Source organism: Rana temporaria, chromosome 2 (genome assembly GCF_905171775.1).
Source record: "Rana temporaria chromosome 2, aRanTem1.1, whole genome shotgun sequence".
Lineage (NCBI taxonomy): Eukaryota > Metazoa > Chordata > Amphibia > Anura > Ranidae > Rana > Rana temporaria.
In genome coordinates this window covers 376,327,711-376,347,679 of record NC_053490.1, presented here as the reverse complement: position 1 = coordinate 376,347,679, position 19,969 = coordinate 376,327,711, and the positions used below count along the sequence as shown (strand labels likewise).

Genomic DNA, 19,969 nt, shown 5'->3' with positions numbered 1-19,969 from the left:
GACGTCAAACACACGACGTGCTGAATAAAACAAAGTCCAATGCTTCCAAGCATGCGTTGACTTGATTCTGAGCATGCGCGGGTTTTGAACCGATGCTTTCTGTACTAACCATCGGTTTGGACCGATCGGGCAGCGGGCCATCGGTTCGATTTTAAAGCAAGTTTTAAAATTTTGGACCGAAGGACAACAGACCGATGGGCTATACACACGGTCGGTTTGGACCGATGAAACTGAACCTCGGTCCATTCTCATCGGTTTTGTCCGACCGTGTGTACGTGGCCTCACTGCCAAAATAAACCTACCATTAAAATTATAGGCTGCTCATTTCTTTGTCAGTGGGCTAATGTACATGTGCAGGATCTGCCTCCTGTTGATCCTCCTTTTTCACTGAAAGTCTACCAAAGGCTGTCTGCTTGAAATTAATAGAGGATCTGCAGTCTTGAATGACAAAAAAAGTCCACAAAGACCCCTTAGCAAAATATCATCTGACCTTAGGTCTCCCCATTGGGGACACATTTAATTATTAGCTGAGTTAAGCTGGGCTAAGGAAAAAAAGGACTGGACTGTTGCTCAGTAGTCCAAATTCCTCTAAGTAAATTTTGCATTTCATTTGGAAATCAAGGTCCCAAAGTCTGGAGGAAGAGTGGAGAGGCACAGAATCCAAGTTGCATGAGGTCCATTGTCAAGTTTCCACAGTCAGTAATGATATGGGGAGCCATGTCATCTGCTGGTGTTGGTCCACTGTGTTTTATCAAGTCCAAAGTCAGTGCAGCCCTCTACCACAAATCTCTAGAGCACATAATGCTTCCCTCTGCTGACCAGCTTTATGGAGATGCTGATTTAATTTTCCAGCAAGACATGGAACCTGCTCACACTGCCAAACGTTCCAATACCTGGTTTAATGATCATGGCATCACTATGCTTGAATGGTCAGTAAACTCGCCTGACCTAAACACCATAGAGAATCTGTTGGGGTAGTATCAAGTGGAAGATGAGAGACACCAGACCCAACCATGCAGACGAGCTGAAGCCCGCTATCAAAGCAACCTGGGCTTCCATAACACCTCAGCAGTGCCACAGGCTGATCGCCTCCATGCCAAGCCGCATTGATGCAATAATTCATGCATTCTTATGTAATATTGTAATTTTCTTAAATACTGAATTTTGGGTTTTCACTAGCTACAAGCCAAAATCATCAAAATTAAAAGAAGGAAATGCTTGAAATATATCACTCTGTGTGTAATAAATCTATGTAATATGTGAGTTTCACTTTTTGAATTGAATTACTGAAATAAATGGCCTTTTTGATGATATTCAAATTTTTTGGAGATGCACCTGTATTTGCACAGCAGTTTATCAAAACGCAGATTTCCAATAAAAAAAATATACACTTTAATGAGTTTTAGTGAGCACAGACACAATATAACACCCGTAAAACATAAAAGATGTTTCGCCGAGTAAATAGATACCCAACATGTCAAGCTTTAAAATTGCATAAACCCCTGGAACTGTGCCAAACTACGGTACCTACAAATCTCCACAGGCGAAGCTTTAAAAGCAGATTACCAGTTTAGAGATACAAAGGAGGTCTGGCACTAGAATTATTGCTCTTGGTCTGATGTGCACGTTTGCATTTGTGCATGGGCATGGGCAATTAAATTTTATTTTGTATTATTAATTTACTTTTGCACTGTACCTATCATTTTTATTTCGGATCAACTTTATTGCTATAACAAGAGATGAACAACATCCCTTGTGATAGCATGTTCCGTGACAGCTCCTCTGTATTGAAAAAGCTGGGGTCTATTAGACCCCATATTTCTCCTCCTGGCCTCCAAAGCATCTGATCAAACTGAGACCAGTTTAATCAGATGCGTTCACAAGCCAGTAATGTTTACATCAGACCAAAACCTGAAGTGACAAAATCCTCATCGCTTCCAATTTCTGACATCACCCAGTGGGATGAACAACCCAGTAAGGATGCCGTCAGTCACATCCTTACTGGGCTCTCCCATGGGATGGGAGAGCCCACTAAAGACAGTGGCAGGAGGGGGGTTGGCGACCCCCTCCTCCATCTGTAAAAGTTATCCAGTGGCTGCTCGGATCATTTTTTACCTAAAAGAGAATTGTCGGCTGCAGTCATGATCCTGGTATAACCACTTCAACTTGAGGCCGTTTATAACTGGCCTAAGGATGGGAAGTGGTTAAATTAGCTTAGGCTAGATATATGGAGGTAAGGCTCAGAATATTACCTGTGAAAGTAAGAGCCGGTTCACACTGGGGCGACCTGGGATCCGACTTAAAGTTGCCCCAAGCCGTCCCAAGTCGTGTGGTTGAGAAAATCAATGGAAGTGAATGGAGCCGTCTTAATACACACTACTGAAGTCGCTCCGACTTCAGAAAAGGTTCCTGTACTATGTCAATCCGACTTCTAGGCAATTTGTAGGCAACTTGTACCCATGGATGTCAAGGGAAGTTGCCTCAGAAGTCTGATCACTGTCTTAACTAAAGCAACGATACAGGAAGATAACATACATTTCTCAGGCAAACCCCTCCCTCCCACAGAGCTGATTGTTGTTTGATTGGCCACTGGAAAGCCTCCTGTCCTGGAGGCGACTTGAAGTTGCCTTGTACTGTCCTGAAGGCAACTTGAGTATGATTCATCAGGCAACTTACAAGGCAACTTCAAGTCGTGTCCAAGTTGCCTCCCAAAGTCATGCTAGAAGTCGTGTTGCCCCTGTGTGAACCGGCTCTTACTCAAGAAAATTTATTTTAAAAAAAACTGAAAATACACAATCTAATGCCGCGTACAGACGGTAGTTTTTTGTGATGAAATAAAACAACGTTTTATATCATGAAACAAAACGACGTTTTTGAAACTTCAATTTTAAAAAACGACGTTGCCTACACACCATCGCTTTTTCAAAATGCTCTAGCAAAGCGCGGTTACGTTCAGCACTCTTTTCCATTGAAGCTCACTTCATACCTTGCTTCTGAGCATGCGCGGGTTTAAAAACGTTGTTTTAAACGTCGTTTTAGCTACACACGGTGATTTTTTATGACACAAAAAATGACGTTTTGAAAAACGACACAAAAAATTGAAGCATGCTCGAATTTTTTTTTTTGTCGTTTTTCAGAAGACATAAAACGACGTTTTCCCCACACACGGTCATTTTAAATGAAGCTTTTAAAAACGTTGTTTTTTTTCCATCACATAAAGCAACCGTGTGTACGTGGCATAAGATTATGATAAACTAGGTTTATCTATTTTTTTGTCAGTTCTATTCTTGAGTTCTCACCATAGCTATTCTCATCATTTACAGCAGGACAACTTTACATAAATGTACCAAAATAGTTTTCAATGTATACCTCTCTCTATGTATTGCCACTCTAAAGTATACAGATAAGGTCCATGCATAATACAATATAGTTAAATGTAATTAAGAAAAAGCACAAAAGGCACCACAAACACTACTTAATCATGATCTATTAAATTAAATCGGCACAAGAAAAGCGTTCACAATTTTCAAGTACTCAAAAGGCAACTGACCTCATCTCATTCAGTTAGCTTTGATAGGGCTGTATCGTCTACTAATCAGCCTTGGTCAAGGAAAATGTAAAAGCTAAAACTCTTAATTCAAACTTTCATCACAGAAATATTAGCCAGTATGAATGACCTAAAATTATCGAAGCAGGTCAAGTAAATGTTATTATTCACTTCACAAGGTACCGAAAGAATAATTGTGGTATATGAGTTATAGTGTAAATTGCACATGAGTATGCTCCTATACAGCAGGTGTGCAACATTTTTGTAACATGCAAGAAGTAAAAAAATAATAATAATTGCATGTTAACGTGCATAAAACATGCATTGTTTGGAATAATGGACTAACTACTCTTTGGAGAGGAAGGAAATATTTTTCATCCAGGATAAACTGACTCTGTTTAACTTCTATGCACCACATAGACTGCAGCACTGTAATTGTAGCAGGGGGCATGTCAAAGACAGTCAGTAGGCCTTGTGGGAGACAAGGGAGTGTGCTTGTTGAAATATTTGAAGGCACGCAGTGGGGATGGGAAGGAGAAAAATACAGATCAGTACCATCACAGTATATTGGGAGCAGCAGGAAATTCATCCAGCTGCATTGTGTGGCATGGATGAAAGGCTGTATGAAAAAATCAAAAGGCATCATTCACACTCTGTGTGGATACAGCTACACGGCCCCAAATGCACTGTCTGTGTTCATGGCCATGCACCCACATGCATGTCAAAAAGGGTGCAGAGGCTGCTTCCAAACTGAATGAATGGGACTGCCTGCTCAAGGATGCACAAAATGCCTCTGCATCCCCATGCATGTAAACACAGCCTTCACACAAGCATGCGATGTGGTACGCTCATGTGAGTGGGGTATAAGAGTGTATGTCCAGGTAAAGGCTAGTATTAGTAAGTATCGTCTAGATTGCAAATTCATGATTAGTAGACCACATACAATGTGGTGCCAAGGTCTCTTAATAATTTGCAAAGAAACAATATACTGTAGCTTTGGGCTAAATTGTATGTATTTTTTTAAATAGCTTTAGATTTTTAACTGTTTTTATATTTTTGCTATATATACGCAATATTTCTTTAAACATTTAATACATAAAAAAGGGTTTCCATAGAACTTTGTAACATCTAAAGAGAACATAGCAGGTTTGCATGAAACCTCAAAAAGAGCCAGGAGGGACAAAGTAGTAGGGGCCTAGTCACTACTCTAAGGCCTTGTACACACGAGAGGATTTTGAACCAACCATCAGATCAAAATCCGCGCGGAATTCCCTCCGCGGTGACGTGTCGCGCCGTCGCCGCAAAGATGACGCGGCGACGTGCGCGACGCTGAAATATAAGGACTTCCACGCATGCGTCGAATCATTACGACGCATGCGAGGGAGGGAATTGGACGGATTGATCCGGTGAGTCTGTACAGACCACCGGATCAATCCGCTGGACTGGATTCCAGCGGATAGATTTCTTAGCATGCTAAGAAATTTTTATCCGCTGGAAATCCATCGGCCCGAAAAATATCCACGGATAAATATCCGCTGGGTCGTACACACCAGCGGATCTATCCGCTGAAACCGATCCGCGGATAAATTCCAGCGGATAGATCCTCTCGTGTGTACGGGGCCTAAAGCTGGCCATAGATGGATCAAAATTGAGCCAGTTCAGCAGGAACCGGACAATCCATCTATGGGCAGTCTGGTTGATCTATCGATCTATTTCAGTACAACCAGCCTGTTTTTTTTTTTATTCGATCGCTGCCAGTGGCTATAGCATCATCATTGTATTTTGATGGCTGGGAAACCTCCCGCTGCCAGAATACAATAATGCAGTGGAAGGGATTCCTCCACCAACATTATGTTGATGAGAAAATCAAACAACTGTCTTTCCTTCAACTTGTGGCTGAAGGAAAGAAAATTACATAATCATAGTCATTCGCTTGTGTGTGTAAATTTGCCTTGAGCTATTGAATTCTGTAAGAGGGTTTTTTACAACTATAAGTAGGAAGAAACTGGACAATTTATAAAAAAAGGACCTAACAGCTAGTACTGTCAACCTGCACCTAATGACAGTCCTTGTTTAAAGGTTTGTGTTTTAATTCAGAACTGCCAGATAAAATTAACAATACAAATTTCAAAAATGCAAAAAAAAAGAATGCAAAAGCAACCATGTGTTTATGAACTTTATCCTATACATTTCCAATGTGAGGGTCCAGCCTTTGGAGTTTTTACTGACATGTCAGTGGAGAAGGTTTACTTTATTCACAAATATATGCTTTATAGTTTTTACTAATGCAAATAAAAATCTGAATTTATATAGAAAAGTTTAAAGATTAAGCATTACTGCTGTACAATGGGTGTGATCGACAAAGATTGCTACAGCTGACCCACCCTATTTCATGTCTTTTTTGTCCTTCTTCTTGTATTTGCCCTTGATTCCTTGAGTCCCGGGCCCCCCCTTTTCATTGTATTCGTGCATATCAGATAGCTAGTCCATAAGTTGGCACGCCCCCCTTAGTCGCCACGGGGGACCACTTTTGGTGACACCTACTGTCCCACTTTTGGCAAGGGCCATAGATCGTCTCCTGACGAAGTGGCAATAGACCGCAAAACTAGTTGAGATGCCTTTCGTGACCCATAATTCCATTGTGATTCTCCCCTTCTGGGGACCTTTATACTGGTGATATGTATGGATTGCCACTATGCTTTTAATCTGTACACTATATGATTTTGTGTCGTTATTTATTGACTTTGTATTAGTAAAACTTAATTTAAATTTTTCTATACATGTGTTTCTACACTTGATTCTACTTTTTAAATCTGTACCGAGATAGTCCAGTTGCCCCCAATACTCGAATCTTTGGTTTGGGGACCAAATAATTCAGATTTCTATATCTCTAATTTTTTGGATGATGGTACTACGGATCTATAATATTTTACTTATATATCTTAGAGGCTATATTGCAATTTTATATTAAGTTTCAGAATATGTCTCTGTCTGTAGCTGAGATTTGTATATGATGTCAAATTAACCAAATTTTATGAAAATGGGTACCACAAATTAATTCTAGAAATCACAGACTTTCCAAAGGAACAACAATTTTAAACCCTTGACTATACACAATTAGACTGTTAATATTGTAGATTGTATTCATTATTTTAATGCATGTTACAATTACATTAGATTTATACCATGTGTTAATGGAAATGGCCGAGTTTCTTTATACTATTTTAGAAGAACATTTAGTTTCCCCAAGTATATCTAAAACCAAAAGTTTTTGTTAGCTCTGGATAAAGATGAGGGGTTAGAACACATACATTTTTCAGTTTTTGTGGTCAACTAGTGAGACAAGTAACAGTACTGCAAGTGAGGCAAAATATAATATTCTGAATTGTCACTGGAACAGAAATAGAGGGAAGAATCTTCCAATGGGGACACTTCTTTCAACAACAACTGTCACAGGGCCCCAAACTTTCTAAGCATTGGGTCAATTTACTTAAGGAGGACCAGATTGTATACAGTTGGAGTAGAAAACGGCCCTCAGCAGTGGTAGCAAATTACCACTAGTCTAAGATGACCTCACTTTGCCCCCTTTCATGTTGTGTCTACAAGACAGAAAGGTAAGTGAGACAATCTCTTTTCAATGCAAGCAAATCACCTCAGACAGCTGTCAAGGGAACTCAGGGCCAAATTCTCAAAAACTCTGCGTAACTTAAATTTCAGCAGTTAAGTTACACTGACTTAAAATTTCTACCTAAGTGCCTGATCGTCAAAGCACTTAGGTAGAAATTACACGCTGTGTAACTTAAGTGCCGCCGTCGTAAGGCGGTCCTCCTCTCCTGGGGGCGTTTAAAATTTAAATGAGGCGCGCTCCCGCGCCGGCCGTACTGCGCATGCGTGTGACGTCATTTTCCCGGCGTGCAGCGCGCGAACGTAATTAACGCCGGTCGGCTTTGAGAATTTCGACGGGACACTAAAGTTGCGACGGGTGAAAAAACAAATAATTATAAAAAAAAATGACAGCGTCGCTCAGCATGCATTCCTGAGAGGGAGAACTCCATGCCAATTTTCAAAGAAAAAAACGGCATGGGTTCCCCCCCCAGGAGCATACCAGGCCCTTAGGTCTGGTATGGGTTGTAAGGAGACCCCCCCACGCCTAAAAATTGACGTAGGGGGTCCCCCTACAATCCATACCAGACCCGTATCCAAAGCACGCTACCCGGCCGGCCAGGAATGGGAGTGGGGACGAGCGAGCGTCCCCCCCCTCCTGAGCCGTGCCAGGCCGCATGCCCTCAACATGGGGGGGTTGGGTGCTCTGGGGCAGGGGGGCGCACTGCGGGCCCCCCCACCCCAGAGCACCCTGTCCCCATGTTGATGAGGACAGGACCTCTTCCCGACAACCCTTGCCATTGGTTGTCGGGGTCTGCGGGCGGGGCTTATCGAAATCTGGGAGTCCCCTTTAATAAGGGGGTCCCCAGATACCGGCCCCCCACCCTAAGTGAATGGATATGGGGTACATCGTACCCCTATCCATTCACCTGGAGGCAAAAAGTAAAATGTAGTAAACACACAACACAAGGCTTTTTAAAATATTTTATTATTCTGCTCCGGATGCCCCCCCTGTCTTCGTTATTAGCTCAATTACCAGGGGGGGCTTCTTCTTCCGCTCTCCGGGGGTCTTCCGCTCTCCGGGGGTCTTCTCCGCTCTCCGGGGGGGGCTTCTCCGGACTCCGGGGGGCTTCTTCCATCTTCTCCCCTCTTCCGCTCTTGACTCGGCGAACCCCGGTTCTTCTGCAGCTCTCCGGTGCCTTCTTCTTCAGCGCTGGCTGCCTGCTATGTTTGTGTGTTAGCTCGATTTCAAACAGGCAGCCGGCGCGGTCTTCTGTGACGTCATCTTCTCTTCTGTTCTTCTCCCCTCTTCCGATGTTGCCTCGTCGCCTGTTGTCGCTGTAATGATGGAAGCGCGCCTTGCATCCCATTTATATAGGCATCACCGTCCCATCATGCTCCGGTAGGTACCCACGTGGTGGGTGCACGTGGGTAGGCACCCACCACGTGGGTACCTACCGGAGCATGATGGGACGGTGATGCCTATATAAATGGGATGCAAGGCGCGCTTCCATCATTACAGCGACAACAGGCGACGAGGCAACATCGGAAGAACAGAAGACCAGAAGACCCTGGCGTCACAGAAGACCGCGCCGGCTGCCTGTTTGAAATCGAGCTAACACACAAACATAGCAGGCAGCCAGCGCTGAAGAAGAAGGCACCGGAGAGCTGCAGAAGAACCGGGGTTCGCCGAGTCAAGAGCGGAAGAGGGGAGAAGATGGAAGAAGCCCCCCGGAGTCCGGAGAAGCCCCCCCGGAGAGCGGAGAAGACCCCCGGAGAGCGGAGAAGACCCCCGGAGAGTGGAAGAAGAAGCCCCCCCTGGTAATTGAGCTAATAACGAAGACAGGGGGGGCATCCGGAGCAGAATAATAAAATATTTTAAAAAGCCTTGTGTTGTGTGTTTACTACATTTTACTTTTTGCCTCCAGGTGAATGGATAGGGGTACGATGTACCCCATATCCATTCACTTAGGGTGGGGGGCCGGTATCTGGGGGCCCCCTTATTTGAGGGGACTCCCAGATTCCGATAAGCCTCCGCCCGCAGACCCCGACAACCAATGGCAAGGGTTGTCGGGAAGAGGTCCTGTCCTCATCGACATGGGGACAGGGTGCTCTGGGGTGGGGGGGCCCGCAGTGCGCCCCCCTGCCCCAGAGCACCCAACCCCCCCATGTTGAGGGCATGCGGCCTGGCACGGCTCAGGAGGGGGGGGGGCGCTCGCTCGTCCCCACTCCCATTCCTGGCCGGCCGGGTAGCGTGCTTTGGATACGGGTCTGGTATGGATTGTAGGGGGACCCCCTACGTCAATTTTTCGGCGTGGGGGGGTCTCCTTACAACCCATACCAGACCTAAGGGCCTGGTATGCTCCTGGGGGGGAACCCATGCCGGTTTTGAATTTAAAAATTGCCGTGGAGTTCTCCCTCAGGAATGCATACCAAATGCCGTCGCTGGAATGGGCCTTTACAAGGTTTGGCTAACTTTCCACATTGTAAAACCAGCCCTAATTTTGCGCCGGCAAATTCGGAACTTAGGCAGAAATCAAAGTGCTGAAATGCTTTGAAAATCTGCTTAAGTCCTCATTTGCTTACGCAAAGCTGGATTTCAATGAGAAATGCCCCCAGTGGCGGATGCGGTACTGCATCCTAAAATCTGACCGTGTAAGTGTCTTACACATGTCAGATTTTCTGCCTAACTTTGGAAAAAGCCTTTTGAGAATTGTTTCCAAAGTTAGGCACAGGGATACGGAGGCTGAACAGCAGTTAAGTCTGCGTATCTCTTTTGAGAATTTGGCCCTCAATTTCTTCTATATTCCTGTTAGGATGCCAATTCAAAATTTTAGATTTACCCTCACTTTCATTCCCTGTGACACTGATGTTTGGGAAAATTACAGAGAGTGAGTCTCCCTAATGGTGACACAACTTCACACCATTCTATCCAAATCTAAACTTTAAGGCAGATCTTAAAAACATGTGACCTAGTTTTATCCAGTCCCTACTATCCAAACCTGAAAAAATACTTTAGATTCACTTTAACCACTTCATGCCCACACTATAGCCGAAAGACAGCTAAAGCGTGGGCTTCCTTTGCCGGGAGGGCATACATGGACTTCCTCCCGAAATCACAGGGACCCACTGACAGCTGATGACTCATCTGTTTTTAAGGATGCAGCGGTCAGCTTCCCGGCCCGTTCTTTAACAGCCAGCTATTGTTAAAGTAGAGGTTCACCCAAAAAGTTAATTTTTAACATTAGATTGAGGCTCGTTTTGTCAAGGGGAATCAGGTGTTTTTTTTAAATCGAAGCAGTACTTACCGTTTTAGAGATAGATCTTCTCCGCCGCTTCCGGGTATGGGCTGCGGGACTGGGCGTTCCTATTTGATTGACAGGCTTCCCACGGTCGCATACATCGCGTCACGATTTTTTCGAAAGTAGATGAACGTCGGTGCAAAGGTGCCGTATAGAGCCGCACCGATGTTCGGCTTCTTTCGGCTACTCGTGACACGATGTATGCGACCGTCGGAAGCCTGTCAATCAAATAGGAACGCCCAGTCCCGAAGACCATACCCGGAAACGGCGGAAAATATCCATCTCTAAAACGGTAAGTACTGCTTCGATTTAAAAAAAAAAAAACACCCGATTCCCCTTGACAAAATGAGCATCAATTTAATGTAAAAAAAAAAAAATTCGGGTGAACTCCCGCTTTAAGGACACTGGTGGCAACGCTCCTTAAGGCTTTTGTCCAGCGTTTCTAAAGCAGTTTTTAGCTTTCTACTGTGCTAGTGTTACTTAACCCCTAATAACTGTAGTCTCTTTGGGCAGTGCCCTTTATCTGCTTTCTGCTTTCAATCCAGTGAAGAAATAATCACAACCAATGCACGAAAGAAAAAATTCAAATAGTGGGCACCTCAAGAGTGTTCCTGAATTAGGACCCATGTGTTTCTAAATGAGGCTCCAAAGACCTACATTACCGTATAATTTTTACAAAATTTAAAATTTAACCTGTCTGCCTGGCACAGCAACATATGAAGAGCCACATGCATGTGCAAGGAAGGACTGTCACAACATGTCAACTTTATTTAAACTCATTTGTACACTGAGCTTGCTTTAACTCTAAAGAAAAAAGGGCCCAACAAAAGATTTGATACATTTCTGTTAGTCAAGGTTAGGATACTGTGTACCATGTATTTAGTAAGAGAACCACTGCTGCATCATGTAGAACAGAAGTCACGCAAGAAGGATGATTTCCATTTTGGGTACAAATCATACAATATTAACGCATATAAAGTATAAATATTTATAGCACATCTACCCTTCACAGACAGAAATATGCTTTAAATACGCAATAAATATTAATTTTTACAGATAGAAGGAATTACAACCAACATACAAAAGAAGATATATGATACTCCAGTGCTAATATAACCAGAGTTAAAAAATGTAATAGGATGCAAAGAAAGTTTATAGGAAAGAGTCCCATGCACAACATTAAAACACAGACAAATCCTGGAATTACAGAGTAAAAGAAATAGCCTTGTGTAGTATATATTACAAACACACAATCTACAAATGGATATTTAAAGCCAAAGTAAACTAATTTACAAAATTGGCACCTCCACCTATAAGCTACACTATGAAACCATACTGCTTCTTAATATAGTGTATGTATACATTAGTTGATATCCTTAGATATCAAAATAATAGGATTTTTTACTCACTGTATAATTCCTTTTTCTTACTAAGGGACACAAGCCTTTAGAAATATACAGTTGTGTTTTGATGCCCCTACAGGAGAACTTGACATTAGCAAACAGAAAAATTATATGCCAGCCACAGGATAACCCCACCTCTACTAGCATACCTTAGTTTGTAGTAAGCAGTACCAAGAACACAAACAGAAACACAGCAGGTTGGGACCGGTGTTCCTCAATAGTCTCCAAAAAAGAATTTCATGGTAAGTATAAAAATCCTATTTTAATTTCTGTCCATTGAGGGACACAGACAGGACATCTTTAAGAAGTACCAATGAGAAGTGAACAACACACAATAATAGGCTCAAGAATAATAAGGACTGCCTGCAGCCCAGAAGCTACTTTTTTGTTTACCAAAGCCAGAATCTGAAATGGAAGAAGTTGAGTCCCCTATCAGATAGAGAAGCCATCAACACAACCAGATGGGCACTGAGAATCAACCTGAAACTCAAGATTTAGATAGAAGGTCACTCCCAGGAGGGAATTACTCCAACATGGAAGGGAACATTAACCAAGACTCACCAAAACAAATACAAAATTCAAAGGGAAGAAAGGACCCACAACTTGATCTGGTCAACAGAAAACTGGGGATAACCCCTAAAAAAACAAAAGAACAGGTCCCAAGAAGGAACCTTAGCACAAAACAAGTCAGGTGAGAAAGATCAGCCTGTTTACATGGGAAGGCCATTTTACACTTGATCCTCTAGAATCAAGGGGATGAACACTCTGTGATTAAAGAGGTTAGCTGGTCAAAGACAATTTTACAAGACTTGCAAGAGAAAATTTGGTAACGGCAAAGAATATATAACAACCCACAAAAAAGTGATTCCTAAGATCGCTAGAGATCTCAGAGGTTTGATCCATCAAAGTCAATGCAAATGAAGGGGTGGGTGCATGGGAGGCACCCCCAAAAGGGTAGGCAGGTCCAAAAATGTGACCTTTGCTCCAAACTAGTGAAGTAAAATCACCAGACTGAATTGAAGATCAAGCTAATACATCCCCTTTGGCAAACAAGAGGTGTCGCTTAAAAATGGGGTATGTTGCTCCCAAACCCTGAATAGGGGCTAGGAGAAGCTTTTCCTACACTCAATTGACTGCACTAGTCCAAAGGGCAAGACCAACTGCACTTAAAAAAAAGTCATACCCTGCTTTATTCATCTGAAAAACAGAGGAACAGATCATCCCTACCTGGGACCTCCTCTTTGACACTCTTCATGTACTAGGCTGGGCTTAGTCCTAGAGGATCAATAAAGTGAAGAAGACTGTTTTCTCCTTAAGATTTGTACAGTCTGATGCAAAAGAAGTCACTGGGACCCCCCAGAAGAATCCTGCTAAACCTGCCTATGCCTGACCACAAGTTGTGGGTCTAAGAAAGATCCTGATCCCCCAGACCCAGCAAAACATCAGTAGCTAAGCATCAAGGGACAGGAATTATAGCAGTACCAATAAGTGAATTTTCCTTATTAAGGGCAAAATGAGTAAAGGCATCTGAAGAACCTCCCTCAAGAGACTGCGGATCAGCAAAAGGAGGACAATTCAGGAAGACACATGGGCTGGAAGGCTCCAGTAGTGATCTCCTGACGCACAAATTTGAGGAAAGTTATAATCTGTCTGTTGCATACTATACAATAAAAATATAAAAAGCCCTTGCTGTGTACACAGAGAGAAAGCACATACAATTGTGTTGGAAGCTTCCTAAGTTTATTCTAAGAACAACAAAGCTACAGCTAACAGATGAGCGTAGGTCACATGCCAGCTAGCTACCCAGCAGCCAGGGTCATTCCTGGCAGTATGAATATTAACTCATTTTTTTTCATGAGAACACAGCGGAAGAATGGAATCTTTAAGGGAAAACCCTACACATATAACACATATAAAATACAGTCTCTAAAGCATCACAGCAAATAAATCAATGAACCATAACCAAATGATAAAATGCCTAACTAGAAAACAAACTAAATGATAGAAAACCTAACTAGCAAATAAGTATAATACATTATATAAAGAAGGCAGCACAAGATTGAAGAGGTAACATGAGTAACAGAGTCTGAATAATGCATGGATGATCAGGCAGGAGGAGCAGGAAACAAGTCAGGAAAAGGAGAGGTTAAATGGGGCAGGTTCAAGCAGGTGGAAGAAGGTCAGGATTAGGAACAGACTAACAGGTCACAACTAAAAAACGAAACAAGGGGCACACAGGCAGAACACCTAGGCAAGATGGAGTAGCAGAGGAGGGACAAAATACCCTCCCAGCAGCCACCATGACAATAACTAATTGTTAAGAACTGATGGCTGCTAAGAGATACCCACTTGTGCACACCAGAACTACAACCTACAGGTCTGGGAACCACAGTGCCACCAGCAGGTGATCCAATTCCTCACACATGATCAACTAGGCAGGGGTCTACATCAACGGTGAAGAGTTTAAAAACAAAAAGGCACAAGTTTGTCCAGTTCAAACCAACATAGAAAAAAACCCACACACAAATAGAAAACCTCCATATATAAAATTCAATGCCCACAATTGATCCAGAGGGCAAAAATGGCAATAAAGCATTATCTAATTTGATTCAGTGGGGGGAAAAAATCCTTAAATCTATTTTCCTTCAGACGTAAAGAGTGCCCCCTTGTCCTCTGTGATGACCTTAAAGTGAATAACTCTACATCAAATTCACTTTACAGGCCACTTATGTATTTATACATGTCGATCATATCTTTCCTTAATCTCCTCTTCTGCAGAGAGAATAAATTCAGTTCAGCTAATCATTCCTCATAGTTGAGGTCCTCCATGCCTCTTATCAGTTTGGTCACTCTTTTCTGCACTTTTTCCAGTTTCCCAATTATTTTATTCTTTTTGTGAACTGGTGCCCAAAACTGAACTGCATATTCCAGATGAGGTCTTACTAATGATTTGTATAGGGGCAAAATTATCTCTCTCTCTCTCTCTGCGGTCCATACCTCTTTTAATACAAGAAATACAAGAAAGGATTTTGTTTGCTTTGGAAACCACAGCTTGTCATTGCATGCCATTATTAAAGTGTAAGTAAATCCCCCTATCATTTTCATCAAAGGAAGCTGCCATCTTCCTCTGTTTAAACCTCTGTTTAATCTACAACTGCCATAGTGCTGCACATGTGATCAGTTTAGACATAAGCCACTGGATGGCTTGACAGTTTGGTTGAGAGCACAACCAATGGTAGTGTTACATTTCCACCAATCTCCCCAGTTGTACTCCCCCTAGTATATATGATGCATGCATATTTTAGCCCCCAAGTGCATAACTTTACATTTGTCAACATTAAACCCCATTTGCCACAGTTGCCCAATTAAACAGTGCATTGAGGTTGGCTTGTAAGTTACAGACATCCTGTAAGGATGTTTGTGCACTGCGTAGTTTGGTGTCATCTGCAAAGACTGAAATGGTACTTTTAATCCCAAACCCATTTATAAATATATTAAAAAGTAAGGGTCCCAACACTGAACCTTGGGGTACACCACTAACAACCCTTCAGAGTATGAATCATTAACCACTCACTACTCTTTAAATATGGTCTTTTTGACAGTTTTGTTTCTATTTACAAACTGATTTTTTCAAGCCTGTAGACTGTACCTTACACAGTAGCTTACACAGTGGGGCACATTGGAGTTTCTCTTCTCTTTGGCCCACTGAGTTGGGCTTGACACCAAATCCGAAAGATAAGGTGACGGTCCTGGGGGTTACCCTGGACGAAAAACTAAGTATGATTCCCCAGGTTAGACAATCGGTTTCGAGAGCCTCCCATTTTCTACGACTTATCCGCAAGGCCAAACATCTCCTGACCCAAGACCAGAGGAAAGACTTAGTCCAGGCACTAATTATTTCTCGCCTTGACTTTTCAAATGGAGTCCTACTAGGCATTCCAATGAAATGGTCTAAAACTGCAGCTGGTGCAGAATCAAGCAGCCAGGCTTGTCTACAATCTCCAAAAGCAAGACCATATCAGCCCTGTGCTCAAAGAACTTCACTGGCTCCCTGTTACAAAACGGGTCGATTTTAAAATCCTCTGTCTGATCTACAGGGGCTACCACCAGCTGGGCCCACAGTTCCTATCAGATCTGACTCCACACTATATACCTAGACGCTGTCTTCGCTCAGCCGACACAGCTCTACTCATTGGCAATACTGACAGGCTAATTTCTGACAGGAAAACGGATTGGCTCCGTGGGGGCGACTCTCTGGAACCAAATCCTGCTTAACATTCGCATCTCCCGAAGCCTATATGCGTTCAGGAAGAAGCTGAAGACCTGGCTATTCTGCCCAGCATTTCAATCCTAGGCCAATTTTTCTTCGCTGATTTCTTGTTTTTTTTCCTCCCTTCTCTTTTATTTATGCTCCCCTCGCCAGAACATCCAGGCTATTTTGTCACAAAGCGATTTGGCACCACCGACCGGTGGTATATGCACGCTTCCCAAATAAATAGTAATAAATAAATAAATTATTGCTTGGTGTTTTTGCAAAAGATCACAAGGCTATCCCATGTGATAATTTAATGTAGCAGCTTTTAACAAAGAAAATGTCATGTTTTTTTTTTGGGCAGTACAGGGTAATTATTTTCTTTGGGACTATTGATTATTTTGACAAAGTCTTAATCAAAGGTAGATACCTTTCGTGTCCTGATGAAGCTCAAGTTACCTGTCATTTAAATGATCATAAAGGCTCTGTCATTTGTCAGGTTACAATAGAGACTTAGCACTGGGATGGGGGAGAGCTTTATATCGACTTAGAATGGTCACACAATCTGAGTGTAATTCAGTGCAATTTTCTTTACATTTATCATTTTACTATTTATATAGTGTGAGTGCCTACATACACAATCTGATCAATTTATGTCCAATCTGGTAGGCCCTTAAGTTCCCTAGTTGTCAGTGAACCTAATGTAGACATGACAATAAAAGTGTAGAGAGTTTTACAGACTCCCCCCAAAAGTCAAAATGGTCCTCACATGACACAAAGGAACTGATGTAAAGACAACCACAGAGTGCCTGCACTTTATCAGTAATAGTTCATACACTTTGTTGGACTTGACTGTAAATACTATAGTAAATCTTAATTGTTATCACCACCACACAGTGGAGGTAAAGAATCTACTGTCCACAAAACTTTTGGCTTGTGCGATTCCAGTTTTGTTTTCTGACATTTAAAGAAAAACTAAAGACACAGGGCCGGATTCAGCAAGAATTTACGCCGGCGTATCTATAGATACGCCGCGTAAATTCAAAGCTGCGCCGGCGTATGTTCTTTCTGTATTGAGAAAGCAAGATACGCCGAAATTAGGCTAAGATCCGACTGGCGTAAGTCTCTTACGCCGTCGTATCTTAGGGTGCATATTTACGCTGGCTGCTAGGTGGCGCTTCCTTCGTTTTCGGCGTAGAATATGCAAATGATCTAGATACGCCGATTCACAAACGTCGTTTGCGTAAGGCTTTTCCGGCGTAACGTTGCTCCTGCTTCTATGAGGCGTAGGCAATGTCAAGTATGGATGTTGTTCCCGCGTCAATTTTTAATTTTTTACGTCGTTTGCGTAAGTCGTTCGCGAATAGGGCTGGACGTAATTTACGTTCACGTCGAAACCAATACGTCCTTGCGGCGTACTTTGGAGCAATGCACACTGGGATATGTACACGGACGGCACATGCGCCGTTCGTAAAAAACGTCAATCACGTCGGGTCACCACCCATTTACATAAAACATGCCCCCCTCATCCTCATTTGAATTAGGCGCGCTTACGCCGGCCCCATTTACGCTACGCCGCCGTAACTTAGGAGGCAAGTGCTTTGTGAATACAGCACTTGCCTCACTTACTTACGGCGGCGTAGCGTAAATACGATATGCTACGCCGCCGTAACAATGCGCGATTCTACCTGAATCTAGCCCACACTGTTTAATTTACATTTTCTGTTCTATTTCTGTATGTGGATGATGGCACTGTAATTATTTTAATAAAAAATTAATCTAAGTACATTTTTCCTCATCAATATACAGCTGTCACATGACCCAGATTTTTCCCAGCCTGTCTGCAGGGAAACATAAGCAGGGGGAGCTTCTAGTCCTCTGCTGCTGGTCACATAAAAAAAAACAGCCTTTGGAATACAGAGTAAAAATAAATAAATAATATGAATAAAACGGTTGTAAACTGGGCTAAAATATATATTTGAAACAAAATATTTATTATTTTGTGAAAATAACATGGTGTGGGTGGATTTCTGCCTGTCACAGGCTGTGTCATGTCCCTCCAGCCTGTGTCTTAGAATAAGAGGGAGGTGAGGCCTAAAAAAAAAAAAAATCTACAAGTAATATGCCTTCCCCATTGTGTTTAGCTGGTTAGTGGGCATGGCGGAAGAGGGGTGAAGTGGGCTGTCATTTACCACTGTGTATGCACCCACATTTGTGACTCCAAGTCACATGGGCTGCTCAGATGCAATAGGGAGGAATTGGTCAGCATAGAAACTCACTGAAAAGTGGGCACGTGCAGAGTTGCCACCACAGCTGCAAAATCCCAGCGTTGGGGACATAAAAAAAGTTGGACATAGAGAGCGGCAGGATCAACCAGGTTTTCTGCAGATCACAGAAAACAAATCTCATAGTGACTGAGTGAGTATAAACAGCACGTAATACACCATTTATTGATAGTTTTTTATGATGTGGGTTTAGTGACACTTTAAGGCTACAGTCAAAATACGTAAATTCATTTAAATAAGAATTTACATCCAGAGAGTAATCAGATTTTTGAGGAAACAATGTAGCCACAAAGAATCGGCTTAGATGGTCTTAAAAAAATAAAACTTCTGCACCTCTGTTTTAATAAAAAAAAAGCATAACAAAACATTTGGTTGCCTGTGGAACTTACGTCTCCACCTTTTGTTTACTAGAATTACAGAATGCAATCATGTATATGCATGTTTGAAAAAAAAAAAATCCTTCTGCAGAAATACTTCAGCTCAGCTCTGAATCTGAAATAACACAACATAATATCACTGGAACAATGCAGCTTACTTTGTTCAGTGCTCCAGCTCCCGTCAGAATAATATGAGAGTTTTCAACCTGAATTGTTCTTTGACCCAGTCTGACCAAATATGCTCCAATCCCAATTGCTCGACAAGTTACCTATAAAGGCAAACAGACAATATACTGTATAACCAACATAATAATAATAAAGGATATCTAAATCCCAGAACTAAAATTAAATATATTGCAGCGTACAGTCCTTGTATGTGGTGACTGCATTTGTTTCTTTTTTTTCTCCAAGAACATTTTCAGCAAATACAGAAAATACACATTGTTCTTACCAAAAATGCCATGTTCTTGTCACTTCCTGTGAGCTGCACCTTTCTAGCAATCCTCCGTAAACTACCAATTGCCCTGTCTCCAATTTAATGGAGAAAAAGATACAGATATGTTTGTGTCTTAATCAGGAGACAAGCCTAGGGTGACAACCATGGTCCCCCTCCATAGATACAGTGGAGGAGTGATGTAGCCACTCAGGAACAGCAAGTGTGTTATTTGCAGGTGAAAATAAACCAAAAGTAGTTTGAGTGAAAAAAAACAAATATAGGCACCACACAAAGGACTAGTAAGCTGCAGTATATTACATCTTTGGTTTGGGCTTTGATACATTTTAGAAGTCCTCATACTTGGTGCCGGTTCAGACAGGGGCAACCCAACTTACAGCGCGACTTGAAGTTGCCTCCAGGATAGGCGACTTTGGCTGTGGCCAATCACAGAATAATCAGCTCTGTGGGAGCTCTGTGGGAGGGAGGGGTTTGCCCGAGTAAACCATTTTCTTTTTCTGTAAAGTTGCTTTAGTTAAGAGAGTGATCCGACTTTGGAGGCAACTTCCATTGAAATCTATGGGTACAAGTCGGATAGAAGTCAGATTGAAGTAGTACAGGAACCTTTTTTAAAAGTCGGAGCGACTTCAGTAGTGTACATTAAGATGGCTCCCATTCACTTCAATTGATTTTCTCATGTCGCACTACTTGGGGCAACACAAGTCACGGTAGTGTGAACCGGCACCAACAATCAGTCTTGAGTAATT

The 19,969-nt window shown here is 42.4% G+C and overlaps 1 protein-coding gene across 3 annotated transcripts in view; it reads right to left on the bottom strand.

Moving 5' to 3' along the window:
• Window positions 1-19,969, bottom strand: part of ACACA (acetyl-CoA carboxylase alpha) — a 510,335-nt gene that overhangs the window by 150,591 nt on the left and 339,775 nt on the right. For all 3 annotated transcript variants that reach the window (XM_040337823.1, XM_040337822.1, XM_040337824.1), the window contains one exon: window positions 18,928-19,038. In XM_040337823.1, coding sequence (XP_040193757.1) covers window positions 18,928-19,038 — 111 coding nt within the window. The remainder of the gene's footprint in view (window positions 1-18,927; window positions 19,039-19,969) is intronic.